This window comes from Rutilus rutilus (assembly GCF_951802725.1).
Source record: "Rutilus rutilus genome assembly, chromosome: 9".
NCBI classification, from domain to species: Eukaryota; Metazoa; Chordata; class Actinopteri; order Cypriniformes; family Leuciscidae; genus Rutilus; species Rutilus rutilus.
Window position 1 is genome coordinate 20,493,133 of NC_140223.1, and position 19,525 is coordinate 20,512,657.

Sequence of the window (19,525 nt, forward strand, 5' to 3'; positions counted from 1 at the left end):
ATTATATTAAAATAGAAAACCATTATATATATATATATATACACACACACACACACATACACACACAGTATATACAAATCATAAATACTATACTCACACACATCAGTTACAGTAGCAGAATGCAGAAAAGAGAAAAATAATATTTTTAAATATATATTTACTTATATATACTTAAAATATTAGAGAGTTCTGCTAAATGTAAGCTCAAAAAGTGAAAAAGCTGAAAAACTACTTTCCCCTTTATTTCCTTTCGAATTTTACACAAACAATATCCGGGTCACGGGAGGCGAATTTCCGCGCCTTTTCGCAGTGGAGATGGATGAGAGAGCAAAACAACCTGCAATATTTCAACTACATTATCACATTATGGACTAATTTAATCTTTAATACTCATACTTCAAATGCAGACTGTTTGCTGACACAAGGTAACATCGAAGAATGTTGCTCCCTTCTGACGTCGCCAGACTTGTGCTGGGTAAGTTCACACTGTTTTGTTGTGTCCCTCTCAAGGAGAAGCTAGCGAGCTAATACCCTGTTTCTAATTATAGTGTATATAATTATGTGCTTTGTCTCCAATGCTGCGGTGTTGTTGTAAATATTTAGACCATTATGAAATAGAGACACTTGTGTCATATCACTGTGCCGTTCTCTGTGATGTGTCATTATTGCTGAGATGATCGATAACCGTAATGGCTAATTCAGTCTTACCATTCGCAAATGAAGATATTTATTTATCTGTGAAATTATTTATTTATCATTCTCTATTAACTTTAGGCTACCTGCAGCAAGAAGGGCTCACTGCCACAAGTCGATCCTTCATCTATGAAAGTCCAAACCTGAAGGAATATGCCGAGCACAGCTCAGAAGATGGGATCATCCCTGCCTGTGTGTTTGTATGTGTCAAGTTCATGATTAATAACAGGGTCCTAAAATCACTGCATTACTGAAGTCTGTTAAGAAGACATGTTTACTAGATGAGGATAAATTATATGTTTGTTTATTACTCTTTTTCAGTCTCTATTTGGAAAAAACCTGATCACGATTTTAAATGAATATGTTGCCGTTAAAGCAAAAGGTGAGTTCCCACGAAAGAAAATGAAACGTTTTGGGATACACAGTGAATCTGTTTCCATTATAACATGCTTGTGTCATTTCTTCTGCAGAAACAATTCAAGAAAATGAAATCCCTGTAGTGATGACATCGTTATGGAAAAAGCTTGACTTCACACTCAACCAAATCAAGTGAATGAATATTTGTTTACGCTGTTAGATTTGGGTGTTTTCATTTTTTAAGCACGGGTCAGAATAAAGCGTCTTTATTCAAATCTTTCTGTGTTGTCCACAGGTCTCTGCAAAATTCTCCTGCCGTGCAACTGAATCAGCGGCGTGAGTTTTGCTCTTTGTTTAAAAGAGAAATTGTATTTGTGATGACTTGGAGTTATTGAAATGAGCCAAATACAATGCACATATAATACAAGTATAATGCATAGATACGGCATGATATAACGTGTCCAGTGAAATAACACAAAATACAATTTCAGTAAGATCTTTTTTTAAATGTCTCTTATGTTCACCAAGGCTGCATTTATTTGATCAAAGATAAAGTATAAACTTTAAATGTACAGTTTAATGAAATATACAATTTAAAATAACATTTCTCTGTTTTAATTTGTTTTTAAAAAAATTATGTGATGGATTATGTTATGTGACTTTTTTTATGAATTTCAAAGTTCAAAAGAATTTAAGCATTTATTTAAATATGTCATTACTGTCACTTGATCATTTTAATGTATCCTTGCTGAATAAAAGTATTAGTTACTTTTACAAACCCCAAATTTTTGAAAGGTAGTGTACATCAGTGTTATTTTAGTATCGTCGATAATAAAGTATTATAGTTAAGGTTGTAGTAATTTTGTTGTTATTTCAGTTAATGTTTCTTATATTTCAAGTAATCTTTTTTTTTTAATGGTTTTAGTTTGAGTTAACAATAATAACCCTTTTTTTTTCTGTCATTAAGTGCGCACTCGGAATAGCATTCAAAATATGAGACGTCAACAGAGACCCTTATTGGTATCACAGTCTCCCATCTCTGGGCACCCCCCAGTGACTCCAGCCGGCCAATATGTCCCCGGCTCTGTGTCCACCCCTCAAGGGTTGCTGGGACATTCTACCCCAATGTCTTACACTTCTCAGCATACCAGACTCTCTACTCTCTGCCTTAGTCAGCCAGGTGAGTCCTGAAAAACATGTTTAAATCACACTGAGATTTGTATGTACCCTCTTTCCATTTTGCTATCTTACATGTTTATAGGGGAGTCACCGTTGCAGATACTGGTCCCTGATAATAGACTGAATCCTGGACCTTTGTCTCCGGCCCGCAGAAAATGGTACGGTTAAAATGATGGCAACACCAGCAGTATGTTACAGTTTAGCTATTTCTACCTTTTCCAGATCAGTCTGTAACAACAATAATTTATTTTAAAGTGTAATTCTGTTTTCTGCTGCAGTGACTCTCCGAGGCGGCGAGGAGGTGGTCAGTTGGGTGGCAGCGGGGCCAGCAGGGCCACAGTAGTGTCCAGCACTCTCATCATGGAAACTCAGAGTGAAGAGACTGTGACGGAGAACTTATCTGTGAGTTAGGCCCGATTCATCCCTCTGTTTGTTCTAAATGCTTTCAATGAGTTTCTATATACTCCTGCATAACTGAAGATGATATTTTTCTTTTTTAACAGCAAATAGTTATAGAAAATGCCAGAGATAAAATTCTCAATGATAGATCCTTACAAGAAAAACTTGCTGAAAACATCAACAAAATCTTGGCAAGGTAAATTCTGAATAACTGGGCAAAAAAACTAGTTAAAATAATAAAGAAAAACTTTGAGATCTTATATGTTGTAATATCACTCTTACAGCGATAATAGCCCTCAGACATCAAAAACTGCCTGCAGTGCTGTGGAACAAGAGCAGTCGATCGATGAAATCCTGGGCCTCCAGGTGTGTGAATGCACATCTTTTACTCTTCCTTTGTTGCTTGTGAGAATGTAATCTTGACAGCCATATCAAGACTTAACCTGCAAAATTATTTAAGGGGGAAATTCATATGACGGATGTCGCCATCCAAGACATACTGGCACAGACGGAGTCAGACCCGGCATTTCAGGCGCTCTTTGATCTCTTTGACTATGGTAGGTTTGAGCAATTGATCAAGCAGAACAACTAATTGTTATACAAGCTGAACTGATTTTTTTTTATTTAAATAGGTTCCTTCTAATTATAACCTTTCATCTCTTTTATAGGGAAAAGTAATACGTCTGAAGGCAGTGAACAGGCTGATGGGAGTTTCAGTACCAGTACAAGTGCACAGGAGAGTGATAAGACTGCGTTTGTAGACAGCGCCTCTGAAACGGGTAAGATGGGTCAGCTTTACTTCATAAAGCAGCATTGACCATTTTAAAATACAGTAATATTGTGAAATATTATTACAATTTAAAATAACTGTTTTCTATTTTAATATATTTTGAAATGCAATTTATTCATGTGATGCAAAGCTGAATTTTTAGCATCATTACTCCAGTCCTCAGTCTCACATGATCCTTCAGAAATCATTCTGAATCATTGATATGCTGATTTGGTGCTCAAAAAATGTCTAAATATTATCAATGAGGAAAATTGTTGTGCTGCTGAATATTTTTGTGGAAACCATGATACATATTTGAAAAATTCTTTGAATACTAGAAAGTTTATTTGAAATAGAAATGTTGTAACATTACAAATGTATTTACTATCAATTTCATGTATCCTTGCTGAATAAAAGTTATTCTTAAAAAAATAAAAGAAATTACTGGCTCCAAGATTTTGAACGGTAGTGTATAAACTGTTAATTGTATTGTTCTTTTTTTAATACAAGGTACTGGACAGGAGGATACCACATCAGGAGGAGAAAGTAGTGCACAAAACTTAAGCATCCAAAATACGTCAAAAAGTCAAAAGAAATCTTCCGGCCTTCGTAATGTGGCAAAGTCTTCTTCCACAGCTCTGCAGCCACGTATTATAACCAAACAAACAGCAGAAGGATCCACAAACTCCAAGACAGGGGTAGTCAGGGCTAGAGTTTTATCTGGCAATAAACAATCCAGAGGTGCCCCTTCAACTTCTCCAAAGTTGAACGATAAAGCGGATTCACGTCCACCTGACCAAATCGTATCAAGCTCCTCTTTCGCTGAAGAAGGAGTTGGCATGGAGATAGATGAACCAGAAAGTGAAACCTCTGAAAGAGTAAATGTTCAGAATCAACAGCTAGTTCATCTGGAGAGCTCTCACACAACTGAAACAATCAGTGAAAATGCAAGCAGTCAAATTCTTGTGTCAAATAAGACGCCACAAACCACACTCATTACTGAAATCTCAGATAATACATCTGTAAATGAGTCTGGGAGAGTAACAGGAATGACCATCGGACAGAATGTGGATATGGGAACCTCTTTATCCATTCAAAGTGAGGCTGTGACCTCACTTAACCCACCCCAACCTGACATGGACACATCCGCCAAAACAGCTTCTCTGTCCTCCTCAAATAAAACGCCTTTAACTCCTTCCTGCACACAAACTCAGCCCAGCACTATCAGGAACAATCTCCCTACAGCAGCTTCTTCATCTTCTGCCACTACGCCGATTACCTCCACGTGCGTTTCTGATGCCCAGGCCAAGGAGCCTGACCCCAGTAAGATTGTGTCTCTGAAAATCATCATCAGTGATGAGCAGGACGAACTCACTACTGATGCAGCACTGAACCAGGCTGTTTCCAGCATCACCAGCGACCACATTCCCACCATCTTCCTGTCCTCCCCTGCCAAGACTTTGCCTGCAACCTCTACGGTCATAACACAAGATGAAACGGCTCAGGCTGTGAGCTGCTTGCAGGGGGCGGAGGGTGTTGGATCGTTTGGAACACCTACGAGGAGCATACAGAATAATGGACAGGCTCCACTGGCACGTCCCGCAGGCCAGGAAACCGGTTTCATTCAGCTTTTACAAGCCAACACAGCCTTTGGGTCTCCAGGTAGCTATTTTGTCGTAACCGATCCGGCTGCTGCCGAGCAGCGGGCAAATGTCATGCTGCTTTCAAGTAATGTGCCTCAAGGGACTCTGTCTTCATTGCAACATGTGGTAACGACGCCACCTCGCCAGAGGACTGTGGTGTCCATGGGACCAAATGTCTCTCAGACCTTTTCGCCTGGTGAGTGAAGAGTTAGTTTGATTATATAAGACACTTTATTATTCCTTTATTTGGGTTGTATGTTTCGTGTTTACGTTGAAGCACTCATTTGCAGACTTTTAGTCTTCCTCAGGATTAAGACTGCATCTTTAAAATTCCAACTGTATTTTTTAGGCTCCACAATCATTATATCCTCACCAGTTTCGCCCATGTTACAAAATGTAATGCTTCCAGTGTCTGTAATGGGGCAGAATACTGGAAAACTCACAGTTCTTCCCAATCAGGTTAGTAACTTTGACACATACAAGCATTGTCAGATTTCCAACACAATTAGTTTTGTTCTATTAATAACCACTACCTTTTTATATACAGATAACTTTGCCATGTTCAGCCACTGTAAGGCAACCTGCAAACATTATTTCTCAACCTAAATTGGCACCCAAGGGAAACCCTGACATGGGTAGGACATCTTTAATTTACAAATGCATTTTATTTTTATTTAATTATATAAATAATTTTTTTATTACACAAATATGAACTGTTTTGTTTTAATCTTGAGGTTACAGTTTCTGTAATGCATTTTTGTGGTTATGCATCACTGTAATTCAGTGACATGATTTGATTTACTGATTTTCAGGCAAAACTGGCACATCTGGGTCCGGCCAAGTTTCAAAAGTACTTCCCCAGACGTCTGAGCAACAAAAGTGTGTGAGTGGAACAAGTCCCAGCCATCGGCGAATACTTTGCTTTGACGTCACACCTGAAAACTGTGCAGTTGGGCAAAATTCCTTACAGACAAACACACCTGCGTCCTCTGCTGTTACATCCTCCCCAACTCAGCCGATTCAGAAAGAAATCACACCCACTGAACCGAAACAGCCTTTAGATTCTGACAATTGTAAAAGAAGAATAGAAACGATCAGATTGCCAGAAGTACATCCCAATGCTGTTATAAAGAACTCTGAAAAAATCACTATATTTCATCAACAAAAAGAGCGCCCAAAAAGTAGAGTAACTGAAAAGGAATTAAATCTAATCATTGTAAATACCAAGTCTTCCAACAAAGCTGCAACTGAACCAGAGTCTCACATTAGATCAGAATCACAGAAAAAATCACAAGCATCACAGGAGGAGGATGGCGGAGTGGTTTCACAGAGTTCAAAATCATCTGCTCCCAGGCCAAAGCAGAAACCAATAGACAACACAAAGGACAGCACACAAGAAGAATCTCGTGGAAGTAAGCTTTTAAAACCAGCAGAGAGTTCCTCAGAGAAAGCTTCCTTACAGGACTCTCCAGGCATCACTGCAAATAAAGAAAATGAGCTGGAGAGCTGCCATCATCAGACATCTGCACGCCCCGCTGAGGACCTCGTATCTTCTACAGCAAAATCGCCGGCGCCCGTATCGAGCTCTTCCAATAAAACTTTATGCAAGACGAGCCCGCTCACTAAACAAGCCGCCGAGATGCTGCAGGACATACAGTGCCAGGCTCCTGCGGACACTCCGCCGAAGAGGCCGGCGGCGAGAGGTCCAGATCTCCCTCTCCCAAGAACACCTGGACTAGGACGTGCGCAGGAGGAGCAGACGGAGGGATTGAGAACCCCGTCACGGCAAAGACTTAGGAGGGAGGGTGAAAGCACGCCGAGGCATCTCCCCCCTCCCGCCACACCTGATATCCCCTCCTGCAGTCCCGCCAGCGAGGCAGGGAGTGAGAACAGCATCAATATGGCCGCCCACACTCTCATGATCCTGTCACGCGCCGCCAGGACAGGAGGTCCTCTGAAAGACAGCTTGCGTCAAGAGGAGGCCAGTGCTGGGAAATCCACCATCCCTAAGGCAAAGAAACGAAAGCAACTTGAAACAAGCCCTCTGGCAAAGAAAGAGCTCCAGCTTTCCAGCTCCTCAAGCAGTAAAAAGAAATCTAAGGTGAGTTGATATTGAATTGGCTGTTTGTGAAAAACCATCAAGATTGACCACGTCTCAACCTACCCAGCTGCCTAGATAGCTTTTTTTCATATCAAAGCCATGCAGCAATAGTAGCGAAATTATGCTTTTTTTGAAATAGCTTATTTATGCCAAATCTGAAGCAACATCACATGTCCTACATTTTAAGGCAATTTCAAAATATGATGTGAGAAACTTTGTGGCTACGTACACTACCTTGGATTAATTTTTTAATTTTTTATTATATACTTATTATTATTATTATATAATTATGTATTTTGCAATTATATGTTTATTTGATATTTTATTATAAGTACTTTTATTTTACAAAATATTGATAAATTAAATAAAATGTTACTAAAATTTAGTTTTTTTAAAACAATGGTACATTTTATATATATATATATATATATATATATATATATATATGTGTGTGTGTGTGTAATTTCAAAAAGCATCTCAGACCAGTTGTTTCATTTGTATACCTATACCATTGAGTATGCATTCTGTGTAGACAATAGGCAGTAGACAGTGTGTCAGCTTTCTGTAGCCCAGCCAATCAGAGAAGTCTGACTCTTTTCGGTCTAATTCTGTGCCTCAGCATGCATTGTCTGTTATGTTGACATTGTCCGGCTGAATTCGAGTTCCTTTTTCTTTTTCAGAAACAGAAGAAGCTGCTGGACTCCTTTCCTGATGACTTAGATGTGGACAAATTCCTGTCATCCCTGCACTATGATGAGTAACGACGCTGAGGACAAGCCATGCTGCTCGCCAGCATTTCAGGGACATAACAAGCCATGTGTGCTACTGAGAGTGATCTATTCAGCAGAGTTACCGATTCTAAATAGCTGCTTTCTGTTTTACATCCAGAATGTGAGATATTGTACATATTACACCATTATAGCCTAGTAATCATTTGAATACTTTAAAGATGTTTATATGCTGGCCCCGACTAATTCGGCACTCTTCAAAACAAAAAAGGAAATAATTTAAGACTAAACTGTAATTATTGACTATGTATGTGAAAGAGTGTCAGTTCATTTGTTTCACTGCACCAGCTGTTATTAAGTTCATTGCCTTTTTGTTTTGTTTTACTTAACTGGACCTTTTCCATCAGCTGCACTATGTGACTACATTTCTGTGAACATTATTTCCTCTGTACATCCTCTAGGTGGTATTCTTCCTTTATAGTACTGAGAGGGAAGTTAAATGTTATTGTTTTCTGTCATTTAGATGGTTTATTATTTTATGTATTTTAATAAATCACTATTTTATTGAATATGTCATGTCTAATAATTGATTCTGTGTTACTCTGTCCAACTATAGCATGTTCATTTGGAGCAGTTCTGCAGCAGTTGCATGACCTTATACCATATACATACACACACACACACCATTAATAATAATAAGAAATGTTAGCAAAAAGCAAATCAGCATATTAAAATTTCTGAAGGATCATGTGACACTGAAGGCTGAAGTAATGATGCTGAATGTTCAGCTTTACCATCACAGGAATGGATTACATTTTAAAATATATTCAAGTAGAAAAAGGTTATTATAAATTGTAATATTTAACAGTATTGCTGTTTTTACTGTATCTTTGGTCATGAATACATCATTGGTGAGCATAAATCATCTAAACTTACACAACATGTTTTGGTCAAGCCAACATAATGCATTTAAATGTGTTATGTATTGTGGCTTGTATGTAAAATGTGGTCACTGAGAAAGTCAGGGCAAGCAAGGTCCTGTTGGCTGCAGGCTACAATAAATCATTTTCCCAGCTCTTTAACATTCTTTATACTCGAATATGGTCTGAGCCCATGTTATTTTGATTACTAATCCAAACTATTTAGGTCAACAAGCCATATCAGTGTAAATCAGAGACGCCATGTCTTTGTGCTTTTAGTTCAGTTACGTCAGTCTTTTTTGCCTATTTTCTCATGACTTCCAGGCCAGGACTTCCTGCATCATCTTGGGTTTTTTTTAAGTGTCAAAAAGTGTAAAATTGAAATATAAACCAAACCTGAAATAGCAACATAATACCTTAGGCACACCCATGAACTAAAAGTCAAGTGAAAATTAAAATGTTTTTTCTTATTTTCTCACATAATGTTGTTCACTAAACTGGAGTTTACTACCGTAATGATGATGCTTTATGTTCAAAGTTATTTAAAAAGCACTGCATGTGTGCATAGTCAATCAGAGATATGCAGATATGTTTTCAAAGATATTGAATATATATAATTCTAGAAAATGTATTAATTCACTGATAATTCTGACCACATGGCATGAAATAACTCTTGATACTGTACAACTAAACTTATTTAACATTTGATGTATGAGGCACAATAGTCAGTCATACATTTCCTTCCTGTACTTGTGATCAGTTGTTTTCTTCTCATTTTTCAATTCTTAGCAGCCAAGCCAAGCATTCGTGTTCACAACGCGCAGCAAACGTCTTTTCTGCTGGCTGAAGATAAATGACTTTGATCTGCAGAAGAGGTGAATGTGGCCTGTTGAGAAAAACATGCATATAAATCCAAGGGAAAATGTTTTACAGAGAAAACTGATACTATGTAAAACTGCCCATTACCACTGAGTTCAAAAGCTGCATCCACCTTCCCAAAAATGCTAGGCCAATCTGGATTAATTTTCCTTGGAAATCCAGGATCCATCACACTTCTTTTCTCATCATAACTACAAAATATGGAATTTTAGTTCTCTAGTTTAATTACACTGCATTATTTTCTAATAATTCAACAGACAGGACTCAATTATTCCACAATTATACTACATTTACCTTAAAGACAAGGTATAATGCGTCGTAGCGGGTGTGCATTATTTTCTAACAATTCAATGGCCTGTCGTCAGTTATTATTTACATATAGGTGGGTTTTGTCTAAAATGAGAGATATCTCAGATATCTATATTCTAATGGTTGAATTTAGCTGTGTTCTCCTCTTATGATCGTTAGTTCATGACATTTTGAAAAAAAAAAAAAAATTCTACCTGAAATAGTAGTCTCCTGTGAAAAAGTAGGTCTTTTCGCGGTCACTGACATGAACAGCAGCATCTATTTTTTTTACTGTTTCTGGAAATCCAAACTCATAGATGGAGCCATAATAGCTCTTTGACTCCAGTTTGTGAACCACACAATATTTAGGACCTAATAAACAGAAGAATACAGGAAAATCATCATTTTTTAAAAATGATTTTTAAAGAGGTCTCTTATGCTCACTGCATTTTGATAAACATAAATACAGTAAAAACAGCAATTTTGTCAAATATTATTACAATTTTAAATAACATTTCAATTTTAAAATATTTTAAAATGTAATTTTTTCCTGTGATGACATAATGCTGCATCATTTTCAACATCATCACATTCCTTAAAGAAATCTTACTGAACCTAAACTTTTGAACGTGGAAAAGAACAATGACTGAATCGATCAAGAACACAACTATATTATAATAACACAATGTATAAAGCTCTAGTCCGTAGTTTTTCCTCTTTGTCGCCATCTCTGTTCGAAATCTGCAATTGCAGTTATTCGCGGAATTATCAACTTTACGTGGGTTGTGCCCAGGCATAGACTGTAAAGGGTTGTGCCTCGGCACGGCACAGCGCGGATGAATCCAATGTTTTGAGGAGAATGTGCGGCTGTCAGTCGCTGCACCGTGTGCACTGTCATTCGGAATCACAGATTCTACTTTTTGGAAGTATGACCAAAATAAGAAAATGTCATCTGAACAAGTAACATCCACTTTTGTTCTGACCAACTAAGGGAAAAAAACACTGCAGTAAATCGTGCTGCTTATCATATCACGTCAAACCGTGCAAATTATACTTTGTTCTCAAATTGTTAATGTTAACAACATCAGTAGCCTACATTTGATTCCCTTCCGATATTATCCTTGTTTTCGCATGGGCCGGTTGCAGTCTCTTTTTTTCTGTAGTCAGTCCGAAGTCTTTTGCATTTTACAACGGATGAATCTCCAGTTGTCACTGGTGATTGTCGTTTGAACCTTTCTGGGTCCGCCATTAAATTGATAAGTTTAACTGTATCAAGTGCTGTGAGAAAAGGCTATAAATCTCCACCTCCAACATCCTCACACGCAACATAGCCGAGACACCTTCTTTATGTGTAAGGATGTGACGCAATGACATGCTCGAATTTCCCGCGGAAATCCACCAGTAGCCTACCACTGTAATTAAAAACATTATTACAAGCTTACCGTTTGGAATCGAGCTAAGTGAGGCAAGTAGATAGTTTTAAACACTGGCTGATGATGTACTTGCTCAAAAAATTATTTTGGATAATTTTTAACCCAGAAAAGTTACGCACTGCAGCCTAATCAAGGTTCAAAATAACATTCAATACATCAGAATTATCAAATTCAGCAAAGCCTTCAATTTATGAAAATTCTTTCTTTAATGATAATGTTGATTTGGTAGCATGCTATTATTTATTTTTATTTTTATTTTTACCTGTGAACACATATACCACTCGTTTTGAAGGAATATCATAGGCTGCATCTACCGGCGAGGTGATGCTCGGTAGAAGAACACTCTGAGGTCCTTCTCTTAGTCTGTTCCAGTATGTCTTCCAGTTTGTTCTCATCCATATGTAACTAGAGACATGTAAAACACTTTATACCTTGAACATTTATAATCTACATTTTTAATTTGTCAGTAGAGATGATTAAATGCTTCACCTGTTTTTAAAGAAAATTATTTCTTTTCCGAATATTGTCACTGCATCAACAGAAAAGTTGGGATCACACTTATTGGGGATTTCAGGTGTCTTCTGTTGTTTTCTTTTCTTTCCTTTCAAAAAAAGAGAAAAAGGGAAACAAATGACCATTTCGTTCAGTATAAAAAAATAAATAAAAAAATTCTTTGGTAAAGTGACTCACCATACAGAGCCTGAATCCCCAGTGTGTCGTCTCTTGGCAGTTTGTATGTTGCAGCGTTGATGAACTTGTACTTTGGATACATAAGAGCAGTGGGGTCCCTTGAGTGAGACAGACCCAAAGAGTGGCCGACCTCGTGCGCTGCCACCGTGAACAGATTGTATCCTGGAGTGCCATCCACAACAACACAATGAATGATTATTAAATATTATTTACAGAAATGTATTACAAATACATTTATATATTTAAATAATAATCTATAAAAAAAAGAAAGATTTGTTTTAGTTCAATACAATAATACAAATATTATTATCATTGTTATTATTAGTTAAATAAAAAAATATTTATTTATTTATAAAAATACATTAACAATAATACTTATTATTATTTAATTAAATAAAACTCAGTCTATTTTTTATTGATCTATAACAACACATCAATAATAATTATTATTATTGTCATTATTATTTAATTAAATAAAAATAAGTATGTTTTATTTATTTATAACAATACATTACTACTACTACAACTAATAATACTTCATGAATACTTCCTTATTATTATTATTATTATTATTATTATTAAATAAAATAAAAATCAGCCTGTATGTTTGATTTATAACAACAACAACAATAATAATAATTACAATAATAATAATTAATAATAATAAAATAATATTTTTTGTTTTACTTAAATAAAAATCAGTCTGTATTTATTTATAACAGTACATTAATAAGAAAACTTATTATTATTTAATAAAAATCAGTCTGTATTTATTTATTTATTTATTTATTTATTTATTTATAACAACACATTAATAAGAATAATACTTTATTATTGTTATCATTATTATTTAATTAAATAAAAATCAGTCTGTATTTTTATTTTTATTTATATCAACAATAATACAAATTTACTACAACAACAACAACAACAACAACAACAACAATAATAATAATAATAATAACCCATGGTGCTGCATTGCTATTGCAACTCTTTACGAATAGCCCTTAGCTAATTGAACAGTTGCATTATGTGAATGATTCAATGTTTACTGTGCTGTACCTGATCTGCTGTGTCTCGCTGTCCATGTTTCATCCTCGTCAAAGTGAACATCTCCTCCAGTGCCCTCTCCAGGCTCAAAAGCGTGAGCTAGCACCCCTCCAGGCCCATCGAAAGGGAAAAAGTCTCCATGTGCTATAGGTGAACAAAATTTCAGGTTTTCACATGTGTTTCCAAAGTATAAAAGTGAAGAAAATACATTACATTAGTGTAAAATGTACCTTTGGAGAGAAAAGAGAAGGTAATGTCCGCATTGCCGTGGTTTACTTGGACAAACTTCAGAGGAGCAGCATCACTCCATATATTTAGAGCCAAACGCAAGGAGTTCTCCACCGCTCCTCGACTGAGATCAGGGGTATATCTCGCAATCCTGCAGGATTCATATGAGCCACATTTTACAAAAGACATGCTGCAACCTGAGAGACTCCATGGGAGGAATAACAAACAAACAAAATCCTTAGGCTTTAACACTAGTTGACTATTCTCAGTCAATAACACTAGAACCTATTAAAAACCAAGACACACTTTTCAAGACAATTTTTGAAGGAAAACTCATACAGATTTGGATGATGACACTCTAAATGTATAAAGCAAGTAAGAGGCAACTCTGCCGGACCTGTAAGTGATGGTGTCGCTCTTCCATTTGGACCGTCCATGATAAACGCTGAAGTTCTCCACATCAGGTACTCCACATCTGGCCTCTTTCATCACATGCACAGTTTTCGGATCCGGAAGACCACTTTCCTTCAGGTCAAAGAAATGCTGCATTACTCTGATCTTCTCCTTCATGAGTTCTGCATGCCTTTTACTGCGACTGCGCATCTTCAGGTGATAGAACTGCCGCAGATATTCCTGTGGGAATTATTCCAGTCAGATATTCCAGTCAGAAAATCAGCTTTAGTCTATATTTTCAACATTTACATTTCAAATGAACATAGATCATTATTATTAACTTTTAATAAATACTAAATATTAAATTAGGCTTAAAAATAATTTAGTTTAATTCACTGTAAAATCATAATAATAATTTAATCATTATAATCACTGATATTATTATGAAGTATTCACTAAATAAATGTTTTACATGATGTTGCACCATCTACACCAAATGTATCTTTGAAACATTAGTGACTCAAACACTAATGCAATCTGTCTAATACAAATCAAAGATGATCAGTGAAGTAAAAGATGTTGGATATGTAGAGATACACATAATGCCAGACAAACCTCAGCATGTTGGATGTCCTGTGGGCTGGGGCTCTGAAGAGTCACGCGTGAAGTCCTCACAGTGTCTGTATTCCCCATCCAACACAGCAAGATCCAAGGCCACAACCAGCTCATTTTGACCATGGCACACTCATGTTCTCGCTTTTATGTCTGTGTCTTATGCAACTCAAGCATACCTTAAGGTAGTAAGCGATCACGTGGGACCCGGGCCCTCAAACAAGAATTTACTGTCAGGCATTTAGTGGCTTTTGTCATCCACAAAATGAGGTCACGTCTAGCTTTTCATCAGAAGTCTTAGTGGGGTTTATAGAGGATTATGATTGTGTCATGATTTGTAATAAATGATTTTATATACTGTTCACCTTGGATATTCTTAAATGTTAATTTTGCATGAAAAGCAAGTACAAGTACTTTACTGCAATCATAAATACACGCCGATTAGTGCATATTCAGGCTAAATACTTTGGTTTACCTCAGGTATGCAAGTGCAGAACTGAATGCAAACAAGTTCTTTTCTTTAGAAGTAATGATACAGTCATCAATTTTTGATTATCATTTTGTCAGATGAAAAATACATTTTAATTTATACCACATTCTGACTCTTTTGATACATTTGCATGATGTTACAGATTTTCCAAAGACAAACGGTAGATGCATTTATCACATGAAATTCAATGCTATACAAATCAATACAACATAATTAATACCATCTTTACAGGTGAAGTGTGTCATTTCTAAACCACTTTAGCGGCACTAAACACAGAATCGCAAAAATAATGATTAAAATTAGATTTAGGAACTATAGACCTCATGTAGCCCCGCCCCTTTTCAGCGCTGCGCTCGTTGTCTTTTGACTTCCGGTATTTTTTACACCGATTTTGCGTGTTTATTAATGAACGGCTCGTTTTAAAATCTTCCCGGTCGACTGACATTTGTTAAGTCATCTGCTTTAAACATCACAGTCTTCGTGATAACTTTCGTTAACTTTACATTAAGTAAATCCACTTCAAAAGCTAATTACTCCTGGACAGCAATGCCATAGAAATATACAGAGCGACCGCAAAAACGGAAGTTAAAAGACAATATTCTAAAGATGGCGGCGCCCTCGTTTCTCTGGCGCATAAGGTCTATAGGTCTATAATAAATATCCATTAACATCCAAGCCAGGAAGTTGTTTTATCTGCTCCAATAATTTCCTTATGTTTGACGTCATATTTGTACACATCTGAGCCAACAAAGAAATGAAGAGAACCTGAAAAAAAGTACAGAGATGGATAAAAGTTATGTGACAGAAAATACAGATAAATTATAGACCAAGTGTAATCAATCTAATACGCACCATCTTTATAAATTGCTGCACTTATGGGTCCATTTATTTCTGGGAAATCATTAGAAATGTTCTGCGGGCTTGAGTCATGCATTGTCTTGTTGTGTTCGTTATACCTATGAGAAAAAACTTTTTCAATGTCATTCACGTTAAAGCTGATATTAGTGATACATTGCTGTTGTATCTCTATAGTTCACCTCCAGTACTGATGTTGGGTGAAGAATAGGGTGTGTACAGTTTTGTGAATGTGGACCGCAGCATCTATCTTCTCTACCCATGACGGGAACCCCAGACTACTGATGTTTTTCGCTCTGCCTTTTACTTGAGATCCTTTCACGGTCCAGAAAATCGTACCTGTGTTGAAGGTAGCACTGAGAATTCATGTTGTTTAACATCTTGGATGCAATACAGAGATGCACAGTGTCTGTACCGTTGAACAGATATGCTGTTGACCGCTGTGGGACCCAATAAGCAGCGTCGATATGACAATCAATTTTTGGCATGAAATTGCTGATGGGGCCTTCTTTTATATCATTTTGATTGTTGTGCTTGATCCACAAGTACCTAAAATGATACAAAGAGTTATATTAAATATCCCTATTTAATTAAAACTGTACACCTGATTGCCTATAAGCAAGAAAATATTCCAAAGAATGTATTCAAGAGCATGATAACCTATATATATATATATATATACATACAGTAAATATATTATTTGCTGTTGTATTTTACACTGTAATATTATGGCACCATGGACGCTTGTTTCTATTACAATTTTTGTTTAATTGTGAGCAGTTTAAAATTGTGAAATATAAAGTCACAATGGTAAATACTTGCAATTGTGAGAAATATAGACACAATTATGAGATATAAAGACACATTTGCGAGAAACAAAGTCGCAATTGTGAAATAAAGTCACAGTTGTAAGAAACACTTGCAAATGTGAGAAAAAGTCGCAATAGGAAAGAGATGCTATTACAGGAAAAACTGAGATATAAAGTTGTAATCATAAGAAATAAATTTGCAACTGAGAAATAAAGTCATAATTGTGAGATATATTCAGAATTGTAAAGAAGACTTGATCTTCACAATCAGTCACAATTTTGAGAAATTATAGTAAAAATTATGAGATGAAGTTGCAACTCTGAGAAATAAAGATGCAATTGTGAAATATAAAGTCGCAATTATAAGAAATAAAGTCCCAATTACAAGAAAAACTTTGAGATACAACCTGTGAGATATAAAGTTGCTAATGTTAAAGATAAAGTTGCAATTACGAGAATAAAAGTCAAACAGAAGATTAATACTTCATACTTCACAAGCTCATATTCATTCTCTCTCTCTCTCTCTCTCTCTATCTCTCTCTCTCTTTTTTTTAACAAATGGATTTTAAGTGGCAGCCAATACTATGTGATCAACCTACTTGTCCCTGAAGAAGAAAATAGCCTCTCCTACAGTAGTCACAGCATCAAAAGTCAGATCGGGATTACATGTGTCCTTGAATGACACAGGGAAATATGAACCGCTGAACCAGGGGTTGCTGGGATAGCTCCAGCTAAACCTTGAAGATGGAAAGGGCCTTTTGTCCCTTGGCCCTGTTGGAGAGGAAAAAAAGCACAGACATGTGATCTCTCATATAAATGTGGAAACTGAACGCTGCCTCTGTTCCCACAATATAACAATTTCACAGTCATAGACTTTGAAACATGATTTATTTTTACCATAGAGTGTGTTGATGTTCATGATATCTTCACTGGAGAGCAGATTGTGTGCTCTACTATGTTTATATGTCGGATACATCACCGATTCTGGGTTTTGCGAATGTTTCAAACCAAGCGCATGACCAAACTCGTGTGCAGCTACCACATACAGGTTAAATCCTGAACGAAAAAAAGAGAGAAAACAAGTTAACTGTTTTCTTGTTAATACCAAGCCCTATATTATTTGAGTATGTCTATAAGAAGAAAAAAAAAGTAATTAAATTAAATTAAAGTAAAATGTACATTACCTTTGAACCCAGCCGTCCATGTCTCAGCTTCATCAAAATGAACGTCCCCACCGATGCCTTCCCCTGGGCCAAAAGCATGGGCCAGTGTGCCGTCTGGACCATCAAATGGGAAGGAGTCGCCATGTTCTAGATATTCATTTCAGAATAAATGACATGAAAAGTAAAAGTAAATGTGCATATAAGTGGATGCTAACTTACCGTTTCCAACAAACTCCACCATGATGTCCGCCTGGTGAGAATATGACCGCAGGAAAGTGAGAGGGCTGGCCTTTTCCCATGCATCCAGAGCCGACGCGATCAGAGCGTCCACTGTATTCACTGGTAAGTCACTGGTGTACCTCCCAACACTGTAAGATTGTACCGCTTACATTACCATACAAGGTGGGCGATCAAAATGAAGATCATTTTATGTAACATATACAAGTTAAATATGGCATTTACCCATAAGTGATGAGGTTTTTCTTCCACCTGTTTCCACGTCTGTGACTGTAATCCTCCACATCTGAGACACCACATCGAGGAGTCCTCATGACAGCGAGGGTTTCTGGGTTCAGGGTTCCTGTCCTATTCAGCTCAAAAAAGCTCTGCATATCCTTCAGTTTGGAAGAGAAAGAGGGACGACTCCTCCTCCTGCGGCCTGCAGGATCCGCTTGGAAACTGTAGAAGTGCTGCAGGTATTTCTGCAAGATAACGTGCGGGAAGCACCACAGGAAGTATCAGCTATTGTCTTTTCCCCCTCCGTTACTGTGTTTAACCCACTTCATAAGCTTCGTTTTAACTCATATATGCTTTTAGGTTTATGGAAAAATCTGTTGCGTTTGTATATTTTCATTGTACCAAACATTCACATTAGACAAAATCAAATAAACATGATAAATGTTAAGTTATTTGTATTTTAGCTCATATATGCATCAATAGAATGGATGAATAAAACACACCAGTTACTAATGAAATACTTGATATTGAGAATGGAAGATGACACAAAATCACTTATAGAATTGTTGATTGTTCCTCCTGAGTTCATTAAGAACAAACAAATAACACACACACACACACACACACACACACACACACACACACACACACACACGAGCTGGGTTACAGTACTAACCCAGTTGCATTAAAAAGGTGCAAATGCAAGACTTACTGTTGCCAGGGACAGGTCATTCTGAGCAGGAACCGATCCATCATCTTCAAGTGGTAAAGGTGCAGAATGATACTGACCAAAAATGCCAAAGGCACAAACTAGACAGAGCAAAACACGCATCTCCCCTCTGCAGACCACAGAAGCTTCTGAATATGGCCAGTCCAAGGAGACATTGAAAGTCTTAGCTGATGTGAACCCTTTTTAACATATTATTATGACTCAGACAGTGCCAAAACCAGGAAAACCTCAAGCTTAGGGAGTGGTTTGCTCTGGTCACAAGAAAAGAGGGATCCTGTGTAAGATGTGTCAAATTATAGGCATCAAAGGAGGCATTTACCTAAAAAAAAAAAAAATTCCTAGATTTCACATGGGATTGTCTGAGTGATATCCATTTGTTCCTGCAGTATTTCATGGCCAATGACATGTATCTTCCATTATCTGCTGTTTGTTGGCGAGAATAAAATAAATAAATATAAAAACATCTGGAAATGCTTTTTCCTCCCCATAAAAAACTCTAATATCAACAATGTTTTGTACAGTGGAGTGTTACTTGCAGTGTATCTGGTGATCTGGACCATTTATACATGAATGCAGTTATTTCCTTTCCTTGAGAATCTGGCAGAAGTCGAATTGTGTAAATATATATATATATTTTTTTTTAGCTTTTGAACATTTGCT

At 36.7% G+C, this 19,525-nt stretch overlaps 3 protein-coding genes across 3 annotated transcripts; 1 reads left to right on the forward strand and 2 right to left on the reverse strand.

Moving 5' to 3' along the window:
• The first annotated feature begins 252 nt into the window (after nt 1–252).
• npat (nuclear protein, ataxia-telangiectasia locus) lies at nt 253–8,455 on the forward strand. The gene is made up of 17 exons (XM_084419322.1): nt 253–475; nt 775–893; nt 1,015–1,075; nt 1,164–1,242; nt 1,346–1,386; nt 2,018–2,230; nt 2,312–2,387; nt 2,508–2,631; nt 2,733–2,824; nt 2,913–2,994; nt 3,089–3,185; nt 3,297–3,407; nt 3,908–5,236; nt 5,390–5,499; nt 5,588–5,675; nt 5,853–7,141; nt 7,822–8,455. Exons 1-17 carry the CDS (start codon nt 439–441, stop codon nt 7,900–7,902), a joined length of 4,029 nt encoding a protein of 1,342 aa, XP_084275448.1. The 5' UTR covers nt 253–438; the 3' UTR covers nt 7,903–8,455.
• Nucleotides 8,456–10,167: 1,712 nt separating this feature from the next.
• Nucleotides 10,168–14,443, reverse strand: mmp20a (matrix metallopeptidase 20a (enamelysin); the record flags this gene model as incomplete). Its single annotated transcript, XM_084419591.1, has 8 exons — nt 10,168–10,328; nt 11,652–11,794; nt 11,879–11,990; nt 12,080–12,241; nt 13,142–13,273; nt 13,360–13,508; nt 13,755–13,990; nt 14,366–14,443. The coding sequence occupies 8 exons, from the start codon at nt 14,441–14,443 to the stop codon at nt 10,168–10,170; spliced, it is 1,173 nt and encodes a 390-aa protein (XP_084275717.1).
• Nucleotides 14,444–14,912: 469 nt separating this feature from the next.
• Nucleotides 14,913–18,977, reverse strand: mmp20b (matrix metallopeptidase 20b (enamelysin)). Its single transcript, XM_084419323.1, has 10 exons — nt 18,848–18,977; nt 18,142–18,380; nt 17,899–18,047; nt 17,701–17,826; nt 17,414–17,572; nt 17,116–17,287; nt 16,123–16,256; nt 15,890–16,046; nt 15,705–15,808; nt 14,913–15,617 (listed from the first exon to the last, which is right to left on the reverse strand). The coding sequence occupies exons 1-10, from the start codon at nt 18,965–18,967 to the stop codon at nt 15,517–15,519; spliced, it is 1,461 nt and encodes a 486-aa protein (XP_084275449.1). The 5' UTR covers nt 18,968–18,977; the 3' UTR covers nt 14,913–15,516.
• Between the last annotated feature and the right edge of the window lie 548 nt (nt 18,978–19,525).

Bases quoted from the DNA above. Each gene is read 5' to 3' on its own strand.
- npat (XM_084419322.1), top strand. From the start codon at position 439: ATGTTGCTCCCTTCTGACGTCGCCAGACTTGTGCTGG. The intron at 2,825-2,912 runs GTAAATTCTGAA...TCACTCTTACAG, and splicing joins ATCAACAAAATCTTGGCAAG to CGATAATAGCCCTCAGACAT. The intron at 3,186-3,296 runs GTAGGTTTGAGC...TCTCTTTTATAG, and splicing joins CTTTGATCTCTTTGACTATG to GGAAAAGTAATACGTCTGAA.
- mmp20b (XM_084419323.1), bottom strand. From the start codon at position 18,967: ATGCGTGTTTTGCTCTGTCTAGTTTGTGCCTTTGGCATTTTTGGTCAG. The intron at 18,381-18,847 runs GTAAGTCTTGCA...GTTATCTTGCAG, and splicing joins ATGACCTGTCCCTGGCAACA to AAATACCTGCAGCACTTCTA. The intron at 17,573-17,700 runs GTAATGTACATT...TTTTTCGTTCAG, and splicing joins ATGGACGGCTGGGTTCAAAG to GATTTAACCTGTATGTGGTA.